Here is a 20,628-nt window from a genome sequence, read left to right on the forward strand (position 1 = left end):
TGTGCGTCGAAGGCGGGTCTGTCTGAAGAGACCGGAAGTTCTCCGTGCTATCCAATGAGCTCCGGAATTCTTGGCGTTTATCTTCACGTTTTTTTTCTAAAGCAGGAACGAAACATTTGTCAGCCCCCCAGCTTGGCGCGATCTTGCCGCCCATGTAGTTTCATTCATTCAGATTATTAAATAATGATTAAAACACTGACTCGCGCAGAACGCGTGACAGCGCAGTTAAAGAAAGAGAAAGAAACAAAAACTGCGCAGCATCGCTTCGAGGCCCTCGGGTGGTGAGCTGGGCGAAGAGGAAGTGCGTGTGTTAAAGTGTAACTTTCATCCTCAAGAAATGTGTCTAGAAGCCAGAACAAGTTCCCGAGACGGACGGCACAAGGTGAGCGTCGCTCAGAACAATCCGCGTTATAACGTCCCCGTGTTGGAACTGTTATTGTCCTTATGGAACGTCCAGATGTTGACCTTCATTATGAGGCCGGCTTTCTGGAGTTCTTACGACACTCGGACTGAACGGGGAGGTTATTCTTTATTATGGTGCAAAATAAATGAAAGAATAAGTGATAATAGTCATCCACTCATAGACATTTATGATATTAGTACACGTCTTGTTTGTTACTGTGCGTTAAATGAGGATGATCTCCGTCATTCTTTATTTATTTGATTCAGTATGAATTTATCTTTATTTTTTATTTTTTTTAGGCACGGTAAATGCTCTAAACAAAGATGTCACCGCGTTTTGTTAATCAGTTTAGGAGGCCTTTGTCCTTGATCAAATGGAAACCAAAAGGACAAAGCTTTTTGAAATTCCAGACCAGCTTGCGGCGTTCCCCCACGTCACTGCTGGACGTCAGTGACCCCAAGGCGACCGTTCATTGTCAGAGGAAGTACAGGTCCAGCACCCCGTCTGTTGAAATGACCGCTTCGCAGATCAACCACGCCCTGAAGGCGAACGAGTACAGTTTCAAAGTCAGCGGATATGACGGGCGGTGTGGAGGGACCGTCTCCGGCTTCGACAGCAACGTCCTGGCCTCCAACTCCCCGAGCGAGGACCGCAGGAGTGCGGCCACGTGTCTGCAGAGCAGGGGGATGCTCTTCGGGGTGTTCGACGGCCACGCCGGCTCCGCGTGTGCGCAGGCGGTGAGCGAACGCCTGTTCTACTACGTGGCCGTGTCCCTGATGTCGCTGAAGACGCTGGCGGACGTCGAGCAGGCGGTGGAGAACGAGCGGCCCGTCATGCCCATGCTGCAGTGGCACAAGCACCCCAACGATTACGTCAGCACCGACGCTGGCAAGCTGTACTTCAACAGCCTGCGCACCTACTGGCAGGAGCGGATCGACCTTCAAGAGTACGCGGAGGATGGGGACATCCCAAACGCCTTGGCCAGTGCCTTTAAAAGACTGGACAATGACATATCTTTGGAGGCCCAGGTGGATTTCGGAGACCAATTCTCTCATTCCACCCCCCTCAGGGTGGCCTTGTCAGGGTGCACCGCTTGCGTGGTTCACATTGACGGGGACAACATTCACGTGGCAAACCTGGGCGACAGCAGGGCCGTGCTGGGTGTCCAGGAGGAGGACGGAAGCTGGTCTGCTCTCACCATTACTAATGACCACAATGCTCAGAATCCTGAAGAGGTGCAGAGGGTCATCTCAGAGCACCCATTTGGGGAGCGTAAGACTGTAGTCAAGCACGACAGGCTCCTGGGTCTCCTAATGCCCTTCAGGGCATTTGGGGACATGAAGTTCAAGTGGAGCAGCGAGCTGCTGATCCGGGTGTATGAGACACGGCCAGATATGGTGTCAGGTAACGAGTATGCTAAAACACTACCGCCAAATTATCACACTCCTCCGTATCTTATAGCTGAGCCTGAGGTGACTCAGCACAAGCTTCGACCTCAGGACAAGTTCCTAATTCTGGCCACGGATGGCTTATGGGAGCTAATGCACAGGCAGACTGTGGTGCAGGTGATAGGGGAGCACTTGTCAGGCCTACACTGGCAGAAGCCGGTCTCGGCACTGTCCATAACTCTGGGCCAGATGCACAGACTGCTCCAGGAGAGGAAGACCAGGGCGTTCTCGGCTCTGGAGGATGAGAACTCTACAACCCATCTGATCAGACATGCCCTGGGAAGCGATGGATTTGGTTCCGTAGACCCAAAACGCCTGGCCAAAATGCTGGGCCTGCCCAAAGATCTGGCAAGAATGTATAGGGATGACATAACTATAATAGTGATTCATTTCAACAACCCGATTTTGTAAAACTATGACAATATTGGGCTTTTTTGTGTACCATCATTAATAATGCAGCATGAATTCATAGTACAGGTTATGGTAATTGTGTGTGAATACATTCCTTTTAACCCCTGTTGAGTTTTTAAATAAGGAAGGAAAACAATTCTATCCCAACAATATATTGCCAATAATAAGGGGAAAAAAAAAGAAGTTTAAAGCAGGCCTATTACTCTATTATTGGCACCATGGAAACCCCTTGATCAAGAAATATTAAAGACTGTGATTAAACAGTGCCATGACTTTATTTGAAATCAATTCAAGGGATTTACAAAAAATCAAAGCTTCATTAGAAAACCATTAACTTCTATTCCAAATGGTCTCTAAATGAACACCAAGGAAATGTCTTGTCATTTAGTTTTCCACAGCTCATAGAGCCTAACGCACTGAAAATGCAGATGTTCACCTAAAATTGCAGTGTCTCAAAACTGATTCCATTAAATTTCCCCCCCTTTGTCTGGCCTCTTACATTGTGCCTGAGAAAACTACAATCCAAATCAGAACCATTAAATATTAAAGACACTTGAGGGGGGAAATGAATAAAGATAAAACTAGAAATTGGAGGGAAACCTAAAAAAAAAAAAGATCAATCCCTTACATAAAGCACTTTAACCGTGTTACGTTGGATAAATGAAACTGCAGTCTGTCAAAATTAATACAATAAAAAGAAAAACCTCCATGGCAGAAAAACAACATGTGTAATGGCTGTAAATGGACAAATGTTTATCAAAGACTAGCTCAACAGTGTCCAAGAGATGACAACTTAAAAATTTAAAAGTGATGGCGGTAGATCATCGGCGCATGGGCATGAGTAGCTGTATGGCTGTCACTGCATCAGGGAAAAGGTTATGGTATGTTGGAAGAGGAACATATGCAGCTGTGATCATTTTACCTGTCGGTTAAAAAAAGGACATGAGAAAACCTTAAACATTGAGCATAATATAGTGTTGAAACTAGAGATGTGCACATTCACTGGTCTCATGATTCGATTATTGTTATCAATGCCTCAATTATCGATGAATCAAGACGCATTGTTTTCTTGTTGGCAATTTCTTCTGAAATCCCCACTAATGTTAAAACAGTGTCAAGCGAACACCACTGAAGGGCCAATCGAATGCCGTAAAAATGTGTATGGCATTCAGAGGGCGTTCATTTCTCTTACCGGCAAAATATCGCCCATGTAATGCATTTACTGCTGCCATGGCAACTGGGATGGAGGGGCATTTCACATACACATTTCCCTGCAAATACAATAAACAGACAATCAGTGTACTATTATTATAGCAGAACCCAAGTAAATATAATTGTGGATGCAGTGTTGAATACATACTTGGGCTGAATTCTTATCAACATATATGTGAACAACTCCACCGTGTTTGTTGCACTCTTCAATGACATCATCCTGTATTTCTATCTCCCATCCAGGATTGTCCTCACTACAAATTGGAAAAAAAGAGAATAAACACAGCCAGGAAAAACAACACAGCCTCAGAAGTTGTTTTAAAATAAGTTTCCATTTTACTAAAGTTACACTTATACTTACGACTGAGGGTTGAACATGTTGGACAGCTGGAAGCAGTGTGTTGCAATGGGCTGAGTGGGCAAATTAAGAGCTTGGCTTGAGGTTATGCTGGGCAGATTGAGGTTTAAATTAAGGGCTGGGTTCATGGCCGCTAAAACAAAAAAAAAAAAAAAAATGGTGCAGACAGCATTCATTATCAATTAAAATAACCACAACTGGAACAAAATAATTTGAATTAAAGACTGTTTACCAACTGGATAACAATAAATTATCTGTTTTACACTCACCAGTGACTGCTGCCATGGCTCCCATTTGTAATGAGCCACTCATCTGCAAGGCCTGTTGGGCAGCTGGGGGAATCTGGAGGCCAGTCCCTGAAAGATTAAAACCAAAATGTCACTTAAACAGTTTTCAGTTTGCAGAAAACAACTATTTCTACTTAAACTAAAAATCACCTTCTGCCAGCCTGGCCATGAGCTGAAGTCTACCAGTGGTCCCAAGGTCAATACCAGTCCTCTCCAACTCATCATTGTCAAGGAAGGAGCTTGCAGTGGAGGCATCAGTGCGCTCTGTTACATGGCCCACCTTCATGGGCCTGCCAGCCAGTTCAAAACCATTTAACTGCTCCAGGGCTTTCTTAGCACACTCAGCATCTGCAAACTGTGGACAACAGAAGCCCATTTCCCACTCAAAATCCCATACTGCAAGAGAAAAATGTAATGCCCAACCAATATTTCTGTAATAGTAAAATAAGTGGTTTTGGTTGTAACATAACAGCACAATTTCAGCCATATACAAATGTGTTTACTGTATGTGGGACACAGGGAATTGGTAATATACTTGGCCCCCAGGTAGCTTCTTATAAACTTGTTTAAATTACAAATAGACCATGTAAAACTATACGTAAAATACGTTGTTTCTATTTTGGGGTGTAAATATAACATAAAATCAAGTTGAACTTACTGTGATGAAGCCATATCCCTTGGACCTGGCTGTTTCACTGTCCATCATGAGCTGAATGCTCTCAATCTGTAGAAAAATCAAGAATTCAGACCACACAACAAATGCAACAAAATTACAAACTTAATCCTGAATGAAGGATTGCTCACCCTTCCGAAAGGCTCAAAAATTCCCCGGAGCATGTCCTCTGTGATGTTAAAATGAAGCGAACCAACATAGAGGCGCATGGGGCCTGCATGGCCTTTCTGAAGGTTGTTGGCCATGGCGGCAGCTCTGTTCTTTTCAGCCTGTTGAAAGGTTGCAGCAGCTATGTAGTTAAACCTAGGAAGCTTCTCTCAAGAGTCTGGACACCTCAATCTAATTTTACACATTAATCATTAACTTGGACTAATTACAGTACACTATAAAAGTGGGCCTCAACTGATTTACTAATAGTGAAGTTTATTAAGAATCATTCAGGCTAAGTCAAGACCAATCAGTTTAAAATAAGGTTGCGCCTGAACCTAAAATGATTAATGTTCAAACTCAAAGTGTAAGTACTGAATAAATAAAATTACCTGTGATGCCTGAACAATAATTGGCACCCCTAAGAGTCTCTGTCCTGTCAGGCCAATAGCCAAGGGCACAGAGGTTACATCCACAAATTCTATGTAGGCAATTCCTTTAGATCTTCTGGAATTTCTGTCAGAAATCATCCTGACATCCCGCACCTTGCACAGACACAAAACAAAGCATTAAATAATAATAATACAAAATGTTTAAACAATTAAATGTGTGTGTGTGTGTATATATATATATATATATATATATATATATATATATATATAAAAAAATAAAATTCAGGAACCAAAATCCTTCAACAATAATGTCTAATCTAAATGTCTTCAGTCTACCCAGAAACTCTCACCTTTCCTACAGCAGAGAAAAACTCCTCCAGGTCCCGGGGACGAATCCGCGCTGCCAGCTGCATGCAGAACACGGTACGTGCATCTCTTTCCTCTGGCGTCAGGTTATCAATTGGCAGCCTGCATACATGACATTTTTCAAATAGTTCCAAAACCTTTGTAGCCTCATGCAATCATACTGAATCACATTTAGGAATCATTCTCAAGCAGACGTACCTCACTGGGCTCTTTTCTTTCTTGAGGGGGCTTTTGCTTTTGGAGCGCTTACGTCTATGGGAACAATGTGTTTGGAACATATGACCGTTAGACCAATGATCTAATGACATACTGTGTGCAAGTCACTGCCCACACAAACAACAAGAATAGAATAGAAACCTTATGATGTTTGATGCCAGGAGGTGGGCCAGTCTTCCCCCCTGGAACCACCGTTTAATTTCAGCCTAGAACTGTGATTTAAAAACAAGATTTATCTCAGCATCTACCTAGGGTCACGCTAAACGCTTAGATGTCTTCCTCTCACCTTGCGGTCATCATAACTCATAACTCTCCTGATTACCGCTCACAGGGAAATCACAGTTGGAATAAACAGTGCCTATAAAAAGTATTCACCCCTTGAATGTTTTACCCTTTTATTGCTTTTATCAAATCAACCATGATTTTACTTCGACAAATTTTTTTAAAAAATAAGTGATTGCATAAATATTCACCCCTTCAAGTCAATATTAAGTAGATACAACTTTAGCTGCAATCACAGCACAGACACTGTGGACTGGTCTCAATGCAGGTTGCACATTTGGACACTGCAATTTTACTCCAGCCTTCCTTGCAAAAACGTTCCAAGCTCTGTCAAGATGTGTGGGGTTCAGGCAACAAATTCTCCATCAGCTTTGACTATATTTTGCTGCATTTGTTTTACCATGCTTCACAGTGGGGACGGTGTGTTTACGATGCAGTGCAGTGTTAATCTCCACCAAACATGGCGTGGTAGTAGCCTAGAGTTAACACACTTAACTATGAACCAGAAGACCCAGGTTCAAGCACCACTTACTACCATTGTGTCCCTGACACCAGTTGCTCCAAAGGGACTGTCCCTGTAACAAATAGTTGTAAGTTGCTCTGGATAAGGGCGTTTGATATATGCTGTAAATGTAAAATAAAGTTGATTAACATGAGGAGAGTGATTAACATTTTCTGAGCTGACTTAGCTTTCAAAGTGATTGTTTTTGTCTGTGCACACAACAAAATATGTCCTCTGCTTTTAACCCATCACCCTTAGTGAGCAGTGGGCAGCCATGAAAGGCGCCTGGGGAGCAGTGTGTGGGGACAGTAGCCAGTTTTAATGGTTGCCACTTTAAAAGGGGGTGAATATTTATGCAATCACTTATTGTTCAAAAAATGCAAACCAATATAAGGGTAAAACATCCAAGAGAGTTAATATTTTTTACAGGCACTGTAGCTAATCTAAATCTAGCAAAGTACCCTAAATCAAAGTATCAGTCTCATGCAGGGCTACTGGCCTTCTGTGCCTTGAAACTGTGTGCTGACCAGGATGAAACCGGCTCAAAATCCTGAAGGACACCAGTGAGGTGTGTGTCGGATAGAATAAACAGCATAAATACATTACAAGACCATAGAAGCTAATGTACGTACATTGGGGGCCGGTAGCGTGCGCCGCGCTCGCGTGAGCGACTTCTCTTCTTGTCCCTGCTCCGGCTGCGTTTACGCTCCCTGCTCCGGCTGCGCCTCCGGTCATGACTTCGTTTCCGATCGCGACTGCGGCTTCTCTTCTTGTCCCGGCTGCGACTCCTGCTCTTCTTTTTCCTTTCAGACATTGCAAAATGATTGATAATTACTTAGCTCATAACTGGTTTTAACCACAACAAGAAAATTCAATGTGACCAGTCGCATGGGTACTGGTGGTTCTATGTTCAGATTCACAGCAACACTTACTTTTTGCTCCGCTCCTCATGACCATTACTGTTAACAGACTTCACCTCATCCTAAGCAGGGTTGATAGAAGAAATCGTGAGGGCGACGGCGTACAATTTCAAGTCAAATGGATAAAAGGGGTGGGGGAGAAGGAACAAAAGAGAACAATCATTTAATATGTATTCATACAAGACATTTTTAACTGGATAAGGCTTCTACATAAAGGTCCTTAAAATGACTTGGCTGCCACTTCCTGCTTCATTTTAAAGCATTTTTACTACCTTGGATACACAGATAAAAAGTCAAACACTAAATACTATGCTGTGAATGGAAGAAAGGCAGGCTTAGTGACTTCAGAAGCCCATTTTTTTCCAACTCAGTACCAGGGCTACATTTGCCTAAGACCCAAAGTGGCCATGCTAGCGGTCAGCCACTATGCAAGCTTCACGTGGTCGACGACATCCCAGAGGTCTTCCCCCATTTTCGCTCGATGCCACCTCTGTCACACACCTTGCCCCTGAAGCAAACAGGGATTCACACGGCTTAGTAACGTCGATTCCCAAAAGTTTCAAGTTTTTGTTTGTGTATGCGTTTGTGTTTTAATGAACCACATGAACTCCATGAAGACAAGGCCATCATAATAGCAGATATAAACCTAAATCAAAAAGGATGACAACAGAAAAGGCTAATATCTGCAGTGTTACATGTGTCCATGCACATTTTTACCATAATTAAATATAAAAATCTACTCTTTGAATGGCTCCAAAAAAATGTAGTCAAACTTTCCACAACTGTATGTGACCAAATTAGTGTGACAAGAAAGAACACGTTTGTAATTGTGGAATTCAGTACATTACATTTACACCATTTAGCTACACCACAGAAAACACTTCATATATCCACCATTTACATTTTATTTCTTTATGCTTTATCAATGAAGAAACAGTGAGACGATCAATCTGTAAATAGAACAGGAACCTCTCAGAGAGAAAGGTGAGGAAAGTACCATGAAGTTACATGGTAACTTCATAAATTCAGATTTTTTTAAAAAACTGCTTTATGGCTATGATTAAGCCAAAAATGGAAAAAATGTCTAAAACGGTGACAAACACGTGAACTGTAGAGAACAGGAGGACTGGGGATTTACAGGTGAAGCACTTCTCCTTTCTCTGTGGTTGCAGATCCTGAATATTCCAGAGGTTACCAAATAATTCAAATAGAACCATTTTGCATGGGATGATGAATTAAGTGATGTAGGAGCTCCATGCACAAGAACACTTATTTAAAAGGATGACTTCAGACAGAGACAGTCCTGAGCATCCATCGTGTTCATACCTATCGCTGACTGGCCGATTAAAGACCACAGTATTTTATAACCAAGGGAACCACAGTACAGCAATACATTGGGCAATTACTACCTTCATTTTTTGACAGTTCACACAGGAATTCATGGAAGTAGAGGTGAGATATCGTTAGGCAAGTCTACAAAAAGAGATAGATGGGCATTTATTGACGAAATTTGAATAATTTAAACTACTAAATGACAATATATTAATCAAGCATCACGTTTCTAACGTTACACACACATTTTGGAAACGAGGCAGTGTAGAAGATTCAAATTGCATTGTTAAACAATACTTCAGAATATTTTTTCACTTTACTAACCTTTTTATAAGGAGCTTCAAGCATGGCTTCTATGTCAAAGTCATCTGCCATGATGCTGAGCAACTGGAACAAAAGCAACATTCACACACTAAATGAGGATTAACTACAAAATATTATATAAAACACAATTCAAAGCATATTACGCGATTATGCAGCTGAACATTAAACTCAACAACTGTATAATAAAAGCCTAGCGGTTAAGGAAGCGGCCCCTTAATCAGAAGGTTTCTGGTTCGAAACGCGATCAGTCAAGGTGCCACTGAGTAAAGCACCGTCCCCACACAGTTCTCCCTGGGCGCCTGTCATGGCTGCCCACTGCTCACCAAGGGTGATGGTTAAAAGCAGAGGACACATTTCGTTGTCACTGTGTGCTGTGCTGAAGTGTTACACAATGACAATCACGTTCGCTAGTAAAGAGAAATGTTTTACATAATGTAATTGCACTGTTTGAGACCGCAGCCTGTTATAGACATGATTGTGGCAAAGAAAGGCGGAGATAGACCGCGTTCAACTGGCAACGTGTTGCATTTTAAAGGAGCGAAAGCACCAGGATACGCAGGAACGCGACATTCTTTCAACTACTTGCCAGTTCTGTGGCTCTCTAAAGGTCGCTGGCTGAACTCTGAACTGAACAAAAACCTTGTGGTTTTTGGGGAAAGCCCAGCATGCGCAGCACTAAGCGAGCGACGGGGGATTTAACCCGTAATAAGTCAGCAAAACGCACCTTTTTTTTTTTTTTTTTTTGCAAATAATAACAATGGGCAAATGTTTGCTGACCTTTATGTAATCCGAGAAAACGACCACACAAAACGCACGCGGATTAATATAACATACAAACGTAGAAAATCACGTTGGTTCAACATTACAGAGCCACCGTTTGCGCAGTAAGAGTTGAACCGTGTTGTAAACTCAGCTCGCGATTAGCAGGAACACGCGCTAAAAGCACCGCGCACGGAAACGCGCCACGCCGTTTCATGTACAACGCACACACGCACATCTTCAAAGCTCAGAAACCACAAAGTTGACCTAACCGGGCGTCTACAGCGCTAAAAAACAGATTAACACGCAACGTAACAAATCCGTTTGGCTCGTTAGCAAACAAGCTAGTCGTCCCGCTAACTTACCAAAAAACACGAGGCCTACTCGTGTGGGCTCCTACGCAACACGGGCAGCAGTCTTCAATTTCGAAAATTTCGGTCGGGGAGGACACCGAAATATCTTCACGGTCCGCTCCTCGTTGCCCTCTGGACTCGCCGCAACTTCGGTGCGCCTCGGATGTCGAGCGCTGTGCAAAAGTTCGCTCCGCACAGGCGAGGTCCTCGGCGCGGTTGCTAAGCGCTTTGTGGAAAATACCGACTACGCTGGGTTCCGTCGGCGCATGCGCAGTGCGGCGCCGCCCTGACGCGTGTCGCCACTGTGGCGTCCACGAGGGGGCCGCGGTCGCTCGTGTTTGGTGGAATGTGACGGAAAGTTTCGCGGAACACGCCGGCCGCAGTGAGCTTGTGCTCCCCGGTGACGGTCCCAAGTCCCGGGGAAAAAATGGGGAGGGCCGCGTCAGGAAGGGCTACTAGATCGGCTGATCCGCTGTGGCGACCCCGAACGGGAGCAGCCGAAGGGGTACCCCGACGAGCGAAAAACTGTGAAATGTGGTAGGCCATTTGCGTCAATCTCCCAAGGTCCCATGTTATTCATTAAGCCTAGTGAATAACAAGGTAACATTTGAACCAGAAGAGCACAAAAAGTCCAAGGTTCAATGCCATAAATGTAAATATTGAGGTGTTGGTGTTATGGCTGGTGTGGAATATATCATACATGCATTAAATAAAGTTGCAGTATCCGTCAGGTTGTTCGCCTATACTCGGATTCTAATCACAATCTGTAACGGACAACAACTCTTGTATAACATTCACTATCAGATAGTGAAGACAGCAGAGCACATCATCGGGGTTCCACTTCCACCCATCTCCATGCTGTACGAGAAACACCTCGTCCGTCGTGCCCTGTTTTCCCTACTACCGTCTGGCACACGGTTACGCAGCATCAGAACTGTAACTGAGCAGGACACTGCAAGAACTTCTTCCCCCCAAGCAGTCAGAGCTCTCAATGCACTGCCATCACCAGAACACTGTTAAACTCAACAACAAAACACTTCCAGCCTTATGCATCTGATTTTTGCATCCAACATTATGGTGTCCAGTTATGTCCTGTTCAGCCTGTTCATTGTACTGAAAAGTTTTTCTCCTATAGAGTACAGTTTTTAAGCTTTAGTTTTAGTTAATATAGTTTAGTATAGTTTCATGTGTATATACATATATAGTGTGTATATACAATCTTGAATATTGAATATCGTTACAAATATAGCCAACAGCCAGATCAACCAGTTTCAGACAGGAAATATGGCCTACTGTGAGGAAAATAAGCCTCAAACCTTACACAAGCTCAGAACGTTTTTATAAGGAAAATATCTCATTAAAGGATTAAAAATTCATGAATTAATAGTGTCGCTTCCACATGGCTGAAACTTTAGAGACCAGTTCTAAAAAGGACATAAAAGAAGAAAATTGAGATGTTAGACTTTAAAAAGAATATCACAGGTCTCAAAAACTTTATTGCTCCACGTTTTCAGGGTCTAATCTAATTCTTTCCGCCCTGTCTTCCTTGCTGCTTTGCTGACTGCCAAGTTTCCATAATTAGGCCCCTCTCTCTCCCCCTGCTTACGAAGCGGTGTGGTGCAGCCAAAAGTAAATCTCTCAGGGGGTCGCGGACACTATAAACATGACACACATCTGGAGGACGCCAGATTCCTGACACGTTACAAGAACCAGTCTTGCAACCAGTGTAAAGGCCTGAATCTTCCTGAGCCTCATTTTTTCCATTCAAGCTGTCTCCTGTTGTGTTTGTTTGTCTCCTTTTTTTCTTTAGTCGTGCCTCTTATCTCACAATATGAATATGGCACTGGCATTCAACACCCAAGGAATATTTCTTTTGATATGTGAAGGGAATGAGCACTTAGTAAAGCATGGCAAGTAGAATATGAACTGAAATTTACTCACTGATCTCAGAAAAAAAGTAGATGAAACAAAAATAGTTTCAAAGAAAAGGATAAGAAGGCATTTTGTAAGTGGAATACAGCCCCGTCACACATTTTAAAACATGCTCTGCTCTGACATTAACAGTGCCCAGTGGCTTTAAATCGGAAAACTTAATCGTACATGAGCTGCAGAGTGCTCCGTTTATAAAAGGGAAGTAAATATACTTTCTCAAACAGCTGTGTGCATCTTGTGTGTGCATGCATGTAGGTGCCGTATTAGCTGGGGGAGAGGTTGTGTGGAGAGACGCATTCTTTCCATTACCCAGACCAAATCGATGCAGCAGGGTCTGAGCCAGCAGGCCTGTCCCCTCCCCCAGCTGTTCTGTGACAAGAGGAGTGGAAAGAGTTGACCCAGGACTGTCAGAGTGGGGCTGGTCCTCATGTTGGCCTGGCCCCCTGCCTGCTGCTGCTACTGCCAAACAGTGGCTGCCGCAACACATGCAAACACATGCACGAACATGCAAACACGTGCTTGCACAGTCAGACATTCCAAACAACAATGTAGCTCCTTTGGACGTCACACCAAAGATGGAACACGATCCAGCACAAGAAATAAATATTGCATTAAGTGCATTGAAATAAAAGGAACCATTTTCATAGACAAATCCAAACCAAATTTTATGATGTCAAATATCATTTTGATTAATTTTGACCTCTGTTTGTTACACCTCGTAAAGTTGTACAACATGAAAAGAGTTGTGAATAATATTTGGAACAGGCCAAATAAATTGCTTTATTTATTTAATAATCCATTGTTGGCCTTAAATTCTGAAGTGCACCAATTTACTGAATGATTATACAGTCTGATGGCAGTACAAACATTACAATATCCAGGCAATCCCCGTAAACACAAATACCTGGCATGGCTAAGGCAATTACAAACTCTATAGTCCAGGCCCCTAATTTCGGGATAAATGAATCTCCCTGATAGCCCCCTCATCCATCTCTGAGCACAGGAAGAGCCATTGACATTGAGATGTTTCAGACTGACAAAACACTGATGTTTCAGTGGTGGTGCAGTGAATGGCCACTCCACCCTCAACACATCAGCAGCCTCTCCCAGAAATCCTCTAAAACCAGTAATTACCATAACAATAAAAAGGACCATTCCAAGGCCTTGCCTGAAAATGTTTAACAAGAATATGACAATACATTGTATATAAAAGGTGCGCTTTCATATTGAATAGGACCATTGAGTTTAATTTTATTTCAAGAATTGTATACATACTAAATGAAATACATAAGAAAATTTGAATAATTACACAAAGCTATGAGTCAGTGGTCCCCCATTGATATAAAGTATGCTTTTGGTAAACATGAATATCATGGGTAAACTGTAAAAATTTAGCAATAACAGCATTTTTTACATTTAAGAAATAATACAAACTCTCCCATTTCAAAGGGCAAACGAAAATTCAACAGCACATTGCATAATTAATAAAAAAGAACATTTAATTTCAGGATTTGGATTATTCGTCAAATGATCATAATCCAACAAACTCCTTTCAATTAAAATGTTCAATTACCACACCAGGAATGGATGTCAAAAGTCGCAAGTGAAGACATACGATCCCATGAACTATTTTAAAACTGAGAAAATATCCAGATTCATAAAAAGATGAACCTCAGGTCTGGGATGTTGTCTTGTGCTCGCTAGTCTGGTTTGAAGGTGCTCTTCTACATTTTACATCCACCTATTACTCCCTGTGTTTATCCAGAAACCAATGTATGGAGATGAAATGGAGACTGAAGCCCCCTTCATTTGTCCTGAGGCATGGACAATGTTACATATTATTTTCAATCAAAATTCATGGTTCCGCTTTGATCACACTGGGTGAAGAAGAGACAAAGTTCTTTAGCAAATGTTCAATTATCACTATTTGTCTTGATTTTTTTTACATCAGTAAAATTATATTACTTTGCATATAGTTGATATTCACTGTATTTGTTAGAAAATACTATGTACACAAATATTCATACAAAAACGAACATCTCTAGAACCTGTCCATAAGACAGAAAGATAAGGAGGTCCTCTTCTCTTTACGGAGTGGTAGTCGTCAAATGCAACATATTCTGCTGCTCCAACACCAGCCACCCTGGTGTACACTGCATTACCAGAATACCGCTGAAGAACATGGTCCATCACAGTCCAAATGATCTGTAGTAGATATTCACATCTTCTATAGAACAGAATCAACGCATTGCTGCCGAAAAGTCGCTGTCTAGTGCAATCTATGGAATCAAGATATCAGTAACTTTTACTGCAGTCACTCTGCGAACAACAAGACAGGGTATTCACAGAAACCTCTTTGGATCGAAGAACAATGCAAGCCCAGCAAAACTGAAAGCAAGATAGAAAAGAGTGACAATATTTCATAGCTAAAGCTCGGCACACAGTTACTAGAGTCCTTCAAAAGTAAGGCAGACTGTTGATAAGGCGTCTGTCGGACAAAATCAATTCATGATATAACAAGGAGAGCATGAGGAGAATTTTACAGCATCTCAGTCCAATAGATCTGGATGGATCCTCTGTACCAGAACACCATAAGGTAAGTCAACCCACCCACCATGTGTTAGAAAAGCCAAATAAATACCAAAAACTATGTTTCAGAGCATAATATTACAGTTATTACAGTCCACTGGCCAAGGAGACAACTGGAGATTCACAGATGGAACTGGGAGAGAGAAACCTAAGTTGGGAAAGGAGATCCAGGCATAGTTCCCGATACAGAGTTCACAGCACTGCAAGGTCATGGCAGGACTTGGAGCGGACCTTCAGGGCCATCTTCTTGTTGTTCTTGGCGACCAGGCGGTCGAGGAACCGACGGGCTTTCTTGGTGAAGCTCTCCTTGCGGCGGTAGAACGAGCGTCGCCGCTCATTGGTCTCCTTGCTGTCACGCCGCAGGCGGATCTGTCGCACCACGCCCTCGAAGAGCTCATGGACGTTGTGGTGCAGGGAGGCTGATGTCTCGATGAACTTGCAGTCAAATACTACAGCGCAAGCACGGCCCTCTGGGAAGAAGGGAGAAGTGCGGTAAAACTAATGTAAAATTAAATGTTCAATTTAAAAAAAGTAAAATTAAATCAGTGATATGGTTGGAAAGTAGGACCATTAATAAAATAGACACTTCATCCCCTCACCTTCCACAGCCACCTCACGGCAGCGCACCAGGTCACTCTTGTTGCCCACAAGAATGATGGGAATGTTCTCGGCCTGGCGAATGCGGCGCAGCTGGATTCGGAGCTCCGAGGCGCTTTCAAAGCTGCTGCGGTCGGTGATGGAGTAGACAATGACGTAGGCATTGCCCACCTGCATGCAGTAATCCTGTACCCATTTCTCATCGTCTTCCTGGTTACACAGAAATAAGACAATTGTCCCAAGCAGTTCAACATATTAATGACATGAATATTCAAATTATTTTCTGTACCTGGTGATGTAACGTATGGTCCAGGTTGACATGATATTTTCTTTGATGTTTGGAACTTGGATAAACATTTTGTGTGTATATAGTGTGTTTCAAGCCTTTAATTCTTTTGTGGCACTTTATGTATTTCTCCTTTAATTTATCACATAAAATGTAGTCTTTAATACTTTGCCCATTTATTTTCAGACTAAACTCATTCCACTATAGTGATCATGAACTACATGATCAGCGTTATTTTTAATCTCCCGATCAAAACCATGTGTACATTTTAGAATCAGAATCAGATGACTGTTTAATATTTTAAAAATATCCAAACGATGAAAAATAAATTAAAACACATTTATAACATATGACTGCACATAATACAAAAAGATCATACAGAGACAAAAATACATTTTCTGACATGGAATCTTGGCCGATGCCATATAATTTCAACTGTTCTCTGAGCCAATATACACTGAAAAAAGTAAACCAAACCTGTCAATTGTTTAATGTGTTTTTTTCTCATTACATTAATTATTGTAGTTTTTAAACAAATCTCTAATTTGTGCTCATGGGTATTTTTTTTTTACTTTACTATAATGCTACTTTTGTTTGGTTTGGTTTGGTTTGGTTTGTTTGATTCATTTACATTACGTCAATGTTAAAACATTAGGTGTGAAAAAAATGCACAGTGCTTGGGCTGATAATCGATGGGATGGTAATTAGGCCCAACAGCCACTGCTGCCAATGCAAACACATCATACACGTTGTGACCCACTTCAGCTGGGGTTCATGGATTTGGCCTCAGGGTCAGTGGACACATTGATCCATAGCACCATGGGTAAGAGAACATGACCTTTATGTGCCTTTGTTTTGGAAGGATCAGAATAAATTATGAGGACAGTGTTTACCCATCGCCTCAGTAAGATGTGCTACAGAGATAATTGCAGTTGATAAGGCATTACCTGTTTTTCTGTCTCCCAGGTGTCCATCACTATAAGAGTGGTTTCTTCTCCATCCACAGTCAGTGTTCTTTCATAGGTATCCTCTAGGTGAAAGAAAACATCTCGAGTTAGGTCATGATGAATCCTTTCACAAACACTTAACTTGTGACACTCTTGAGTCCCCCATCTTACCAATAACCTAAAGGTCAATTACACAGTCATAAGGTCAAACCTCAACCTTAAAATACTCCTACTAACATATTAGCTCTGAATAACATACTTATCCGTGTGTAGGGAGACTGCAGCTGTAAGTACAGAATGGAAATGTACGTAAATTAATAATAAATCTGAAACAAGATTCCGTAATAAGATTCAATTGTTTTAACCCATGGGCAGGGTCCAGTAAGGTAAAAGTCCACTTTGACCAGAAGTCAAGAGTCTCCATGAAAATATTCCATTACAAAATCAAAAGGTGCCACACATTCTGGTTTAAAGCTATTTTACGCATTAACATTTGGACTACAACACGGGACTTTTCCAGGACTTTCTTCCCAGCTGCTGAATTGCTGACCTCCTGTCCCAGTCCCACCGCTGCACATTATAAATAATTACAGCTCACAAGCGGTGTATGCTTGCACTAATTATCATAGAGTGTTTACGGAAGCAAACGTGTAGGAAATGGGTCATCAAACAGAGGAGCGTTACTGATATGTGTAACGTAAGGTCCGGGCCTTCACACAGTATCCTTGCTGAAATCTCTGAACAGGGGGTGTGCAGGTTATCGTATGTTCATCGGCGTGGTGGAAAAAAAGCACGCTGAGCCGCGTGTCTGGTTTAGCCTGATCTTATGGCTACTATGACAGATGAAAACACACTCTGCCTTGAGGGAAACAGGCCTCGGTTCATTTTCCACTTTCGGGCTGTACTGTCACATCGTAGCACCCAAGTGTTTTTGGAAACGATACAGCAGGCAAGCAAGGCTCACGTTCCTATGCCACCACCAGACAAAGTAGAAAAAAACAACAGCTACTTAAATAACAAGTAAAAAACGGTTTAAAATATAGAAAATATACATTCTCTAGATCGAGAAAATATTGCTGTTTCCTAACATTCCAAACATTCAACGTAAGACAGACATAAAGAGTCACCAGATTCATGTTTTAGGTCACCAGGTTAAGAATGTATGTCACTAGAACATCAAAGGTCCTCTCTAAATGTGATGTCCACTCTAAATTAGGACAATGCTGTTAGCCTGGTTGCCGGAGGACCCATCAGAGGAGCACAGGTTGCAGATATGGCTATAGAACTCACGTGATGGGATTTGAACGTGGATCAATGAGTGTGGTGCACACATGTCTGTAACATTGGTTACAAGAGACAGTGAACCGAATATTTTTAACTACTATAACTTAACTATATATTTTATATTAAAAACATACTGGCAATGGCATTTTTTACATCTCTTTACTGCAGAAACATGGATATGCAAAGCGGGCAATGATTGTTTCAGCATTTATTAATAAAATCATAAGTAAAATGACATTCAGTGTACCTTTTCATTTAAAGAAAAATACAGCATCCTGTAGTATTTCATACAGCTATGAAATCAAGCTATAATCACAGCAATCCCTATAATCATAGCAACCAGAATGAGATGGGGAATCATTTGATTAAATTGAATAGTTGATTAAAACATATTTACTGACTAGACAACAGATCCCCAAAACACTTCCCTGTCTCTCAACACAGCATCTAAAATGCAAGTAGGCCAACATATTTCTTTTCCATCTTTAATTCCACAATTTTACTGACGCCCCACGTGCATGAAAGTACAGCAGCTTTATGGGTTTGCTGGGTCAACAGTAGTGAAAACAGCAGAAATGCATTTTCAGCTCCTTCTTATGAAGGCTTCTTATTAATTCACAGACCCCAGGCCTGAAAAATGTTCAATCCCACTGCAGAACACAGTGTGAAGTGCGAATAAGGCTTTCATGAGATGCCGAGTGTGTTTCCGTACATGTAGCACAGGTTCAAACCAATCAGTGACCTTGAGGTCAACAGGTCAGTCACTGCACAGCAGTTGACTGGCAACACCAATCAGAAATAAAATGTATATATGATGCATGATGCGAAAAATATATACCATTTACACATATATTATATATTAGTAACTTTATTTTCATAGTGACAAATTATGATTAATCAATAGTAACAGAAGATTTTGGTCCGAAAAGCATTTTTACTCGCTGAAAACAGATCAGTGTTAGGGAGCTTTACATCAGTGTTTGGGACCGACCCATTGAGTGCATGCTATTATTATTATTATTATTATTATTATTTTAGCAAGCTAAGTTGTTTTGTTTAAAATGTTAAAGATTTGCATATGTAGTTCAGTGTGACTTTTCATCACTTTTATGATGAATCCAGGCACATAAAATGCACTTTGTGAAGGTGAGGAATGACATGCAAGGGAAATTCCATTGATTTATATTACTTTATGTCCCGAATGGATTTAAAAAAAAAAAAAAAAAAAAACTCACCGCCTAAGTGCTTGTGCGCGTCCTTCTCCTGTATGCCTGCGAAAATGTTGGCCAAACTTGACTTTCCCACTGCGTGGTCCCCCAGCAGCACCACGCGGTACAGACATTCCGACGCCGAGCTCTCCGACTCCTCCGAGTCCGAGGACCAGTGGGCGCGGGAGTGGATGCTCTTGTCTCCCGGGTGGTAGGAGGCGGACTGGCCGAGCGGCGGGTGCCGGGGGTCGGACGGCGGCTCCCCCTCTCTCGGGCCCTGCTGATGGGACGAGGGGATGGGGGTGCTGGCTCTCCTCCGCAGCGTTTCCTTCCCCTCTCTCTGGGTGTTAAGTGTCATCGTGGACACTCACGCCTTCCAACAAACACGTGAGTTACATTTAGCCAAGTTAAAGCCACAATAGTTGCTGCAAGGAAAATAAATCCTAGTCTACTTACGAACAGTGCCATGAATCTTTTTTTTTTTTTTTGTATTATTATTATTAATATTGTTTCTTATGAATACTTTGTATTAGTAAAGTTCCCGCGTCTGCAGCGCACGGCGTCCGTAACGCGCTGTAACGCTACACCGCGGGCGCCATGGCAACAGGCAGCGACGTTCCAAAACGCCGTTAAAAATTCACAAGCGGAATCGCGGGAGCGTCCGTCGTCTCGCGCCCCGCCGCAACAAACTTACTGCGCCCCGCATAATAAAGCGCGTCGTGCGCGGTGACGTCACGCCGCGAACCCCATCAGCACCGCGAACGCGAAAGTAGTGCGTTCGTCAATGTTTTCCCGTTGGGGCACGAACGGGGCGAGCAGGTTCCGTTCGGACGTCTGAAGCCACATAATCCATCTACTTCAGCCTCCAGCGAGAGCGAACTACAAATCCAATTGATGCACCCACCCAAAATTAAATGACGTTGCATGTAAGTCATTTCCTGCCCCGCACCAAACTTTATAGAATTTCCTATCCTACCACTTCCTATCCTATTATAATAATAAAATATGATGTGTACAGTAACCTTAAGACTTTTGATCTATTTTGGGGGGGGGAAATGGAAATATCAGCCCTCTTCCAACTGTTGAACCTGGACACCCCTCAAGTAAGTCCTGCCGCGCTCCTTACCAGGAAATCATATTCTCGGAGGCACTGCTGAACCTCTTCCAAATGAAACAACAAAAGTAATCAAACCAGCCGCCTGAACAGAGGGGTGACAAAGTCCCAAACTGTTTACAGAGGCAGCCTCTTTCCCACACTTACACAAACGGCGGAGACGCAGTTCCGAGGGGGGTTAGCAACGGCCCATTTGCAAGATAATAAAAGTTAAAAGCACCACATTCATGGCCATAAAGACCCATTTAAAAAGCGAAACAAGGAAATGATCAGCATTGCACACACG

General features: G+C 42.4%; 3 protein-coding genes across 8 annotated transcripts; 1 reads left to right on the top strand and 2 right to left on the bottom strand.

Moving 5' to 3' along the window:
• The first annotated feature begins 81 nt into the window (after positions 1-81).
• Positions 82-2,432, top strand: LOC114800569 (pyruvate dehydrogenase [acetyl-transferring]-phosphatase 1, mitochondrial). Its single transcript, XM_028998103.1, has 2 exons — positions 82-382; positions 703-2,432. Exon 2 carries the CDS (start codon positions 727-729, stop codon positions 2,260-2,262), a length of 1,536 nt encoding a protein of 511 aa, XP_028853936.1. The 5' UTR covers positions 82-382; positions 703-726; the 3' UTR covers positions 2,263-2,432.
• Positions 2,433-2,518: 86 nt separating this feature from the next.
• rbm39a (RNA binding motif protein 39a) lies at positions 2,519-10,657 on the bottom strand. Of its 5 annotated transcripts, XM_028998107.1 has the most exons (17): positions 10,398-10,654; positions 9,274-9,336; positions 9,027-9,090; positions 7,630-8,125; positions 7,330-7,500; positions 6,055-6,125; positions 5,896-5,949; positions 5,682-5,799; positions 5,332-5,484; positions 4,924-5,061; positions 4,778-4,843; positions 4,270-4,474; positions 4,102-4,188; positions 3,836-3,965; positions 3,623-3,728; positions 3,455-3,533; positions 2,519-3,184 (listed from the first exon to the last, which is right to left on the bottom strand). In XM_028998107.1, exons 8-17 carry the CDS (start codon positions 5,742-5,744, stop codon positions 3,084-3,086), a joined length of 1,128 nt encoding a protein of 375 aa, XP_028853940.1. In that variant the 5' UTR covers positions 5,745-5,799; positions 5,896-5,949; positions 6,055-6,125; positions 7,330-7,500; positions 7,630-8,125; positions 9,027-9,090; positions 9,274-9,336; positions 10,398-10,654; the 3' UTR covers positions 2,519-3,083. The 5 variants fall into 5 exon arrangements, with proteins under 5 accessions (XP_028853940.1, XP_028853938.1, XP_028853937.1 ...); XM_028998105.1 differs by lacking the exon at positions 6,055-6,125 and having other exon boundaries at positions 7,630-7,679; positions 10,398-10,656; XM_028998104.1 differs by lacking the exons at positions 6,055-6,125; positions 9,027-9,090 and having other exon boundaries at positions 7,630-7,679; positions 10,398-10,657.
• A 2,886-nt stretch (positions 10,658-13,543) lies between these two features.
• Positions 13,544-20,084, bottom strand: rem1 (RAS (RAD and GEM)-like GTP-binding 1). 2 transcript variants are annotated; one of them, XM_028998333.1, is made up of 5 exons: positions 19,923-20,084; positions 19,256-19,601; positions 16,737-16,819; positions 15,506-15,713; positions 13,544-15,376 (listed from the first exon to the last, which is right to left on the bottom strand). In XM_028998333.1, exons 2-5 carry the CDS (start codon positions 19,584-19,586, stop codon positions 15,099-15,101), a joined length of 900 nt encoding a protein of 299 aa, XP_028854166.1. In that variant the 5' UTR covers positions 19,587-19,601; positions 19,923-20,084; the 3' UTR covers positions 13,544-15,098. The 2 variants fall into 2 exon arrangements, with proteins under 2 accessions (XP_028854166.1, XP_028854165.1); XM_028998332.1 differs by lacking the exon at positions 19,923-20,084 and adding an exon at positions 19,685-19,912.
• Between the last annotated feature and the right edge of the window lie 544 nt (positions 20,085-20,628).

Source organism: Denticeps clupeoides, chromosome 12, assembly GCF_900700375.1.
Source record: "Denticeps clupeoides chromosome 12, fDenClu1.1, whole genome shotgun sequence".
In the NCBI taxonomy this organism is placed as follows: Eukaryota; Metazoa; Chordata; class Actinopteri; order Clupeiformes; family Denticipitidae; genus Denticeps; species Denticeps clupeoides.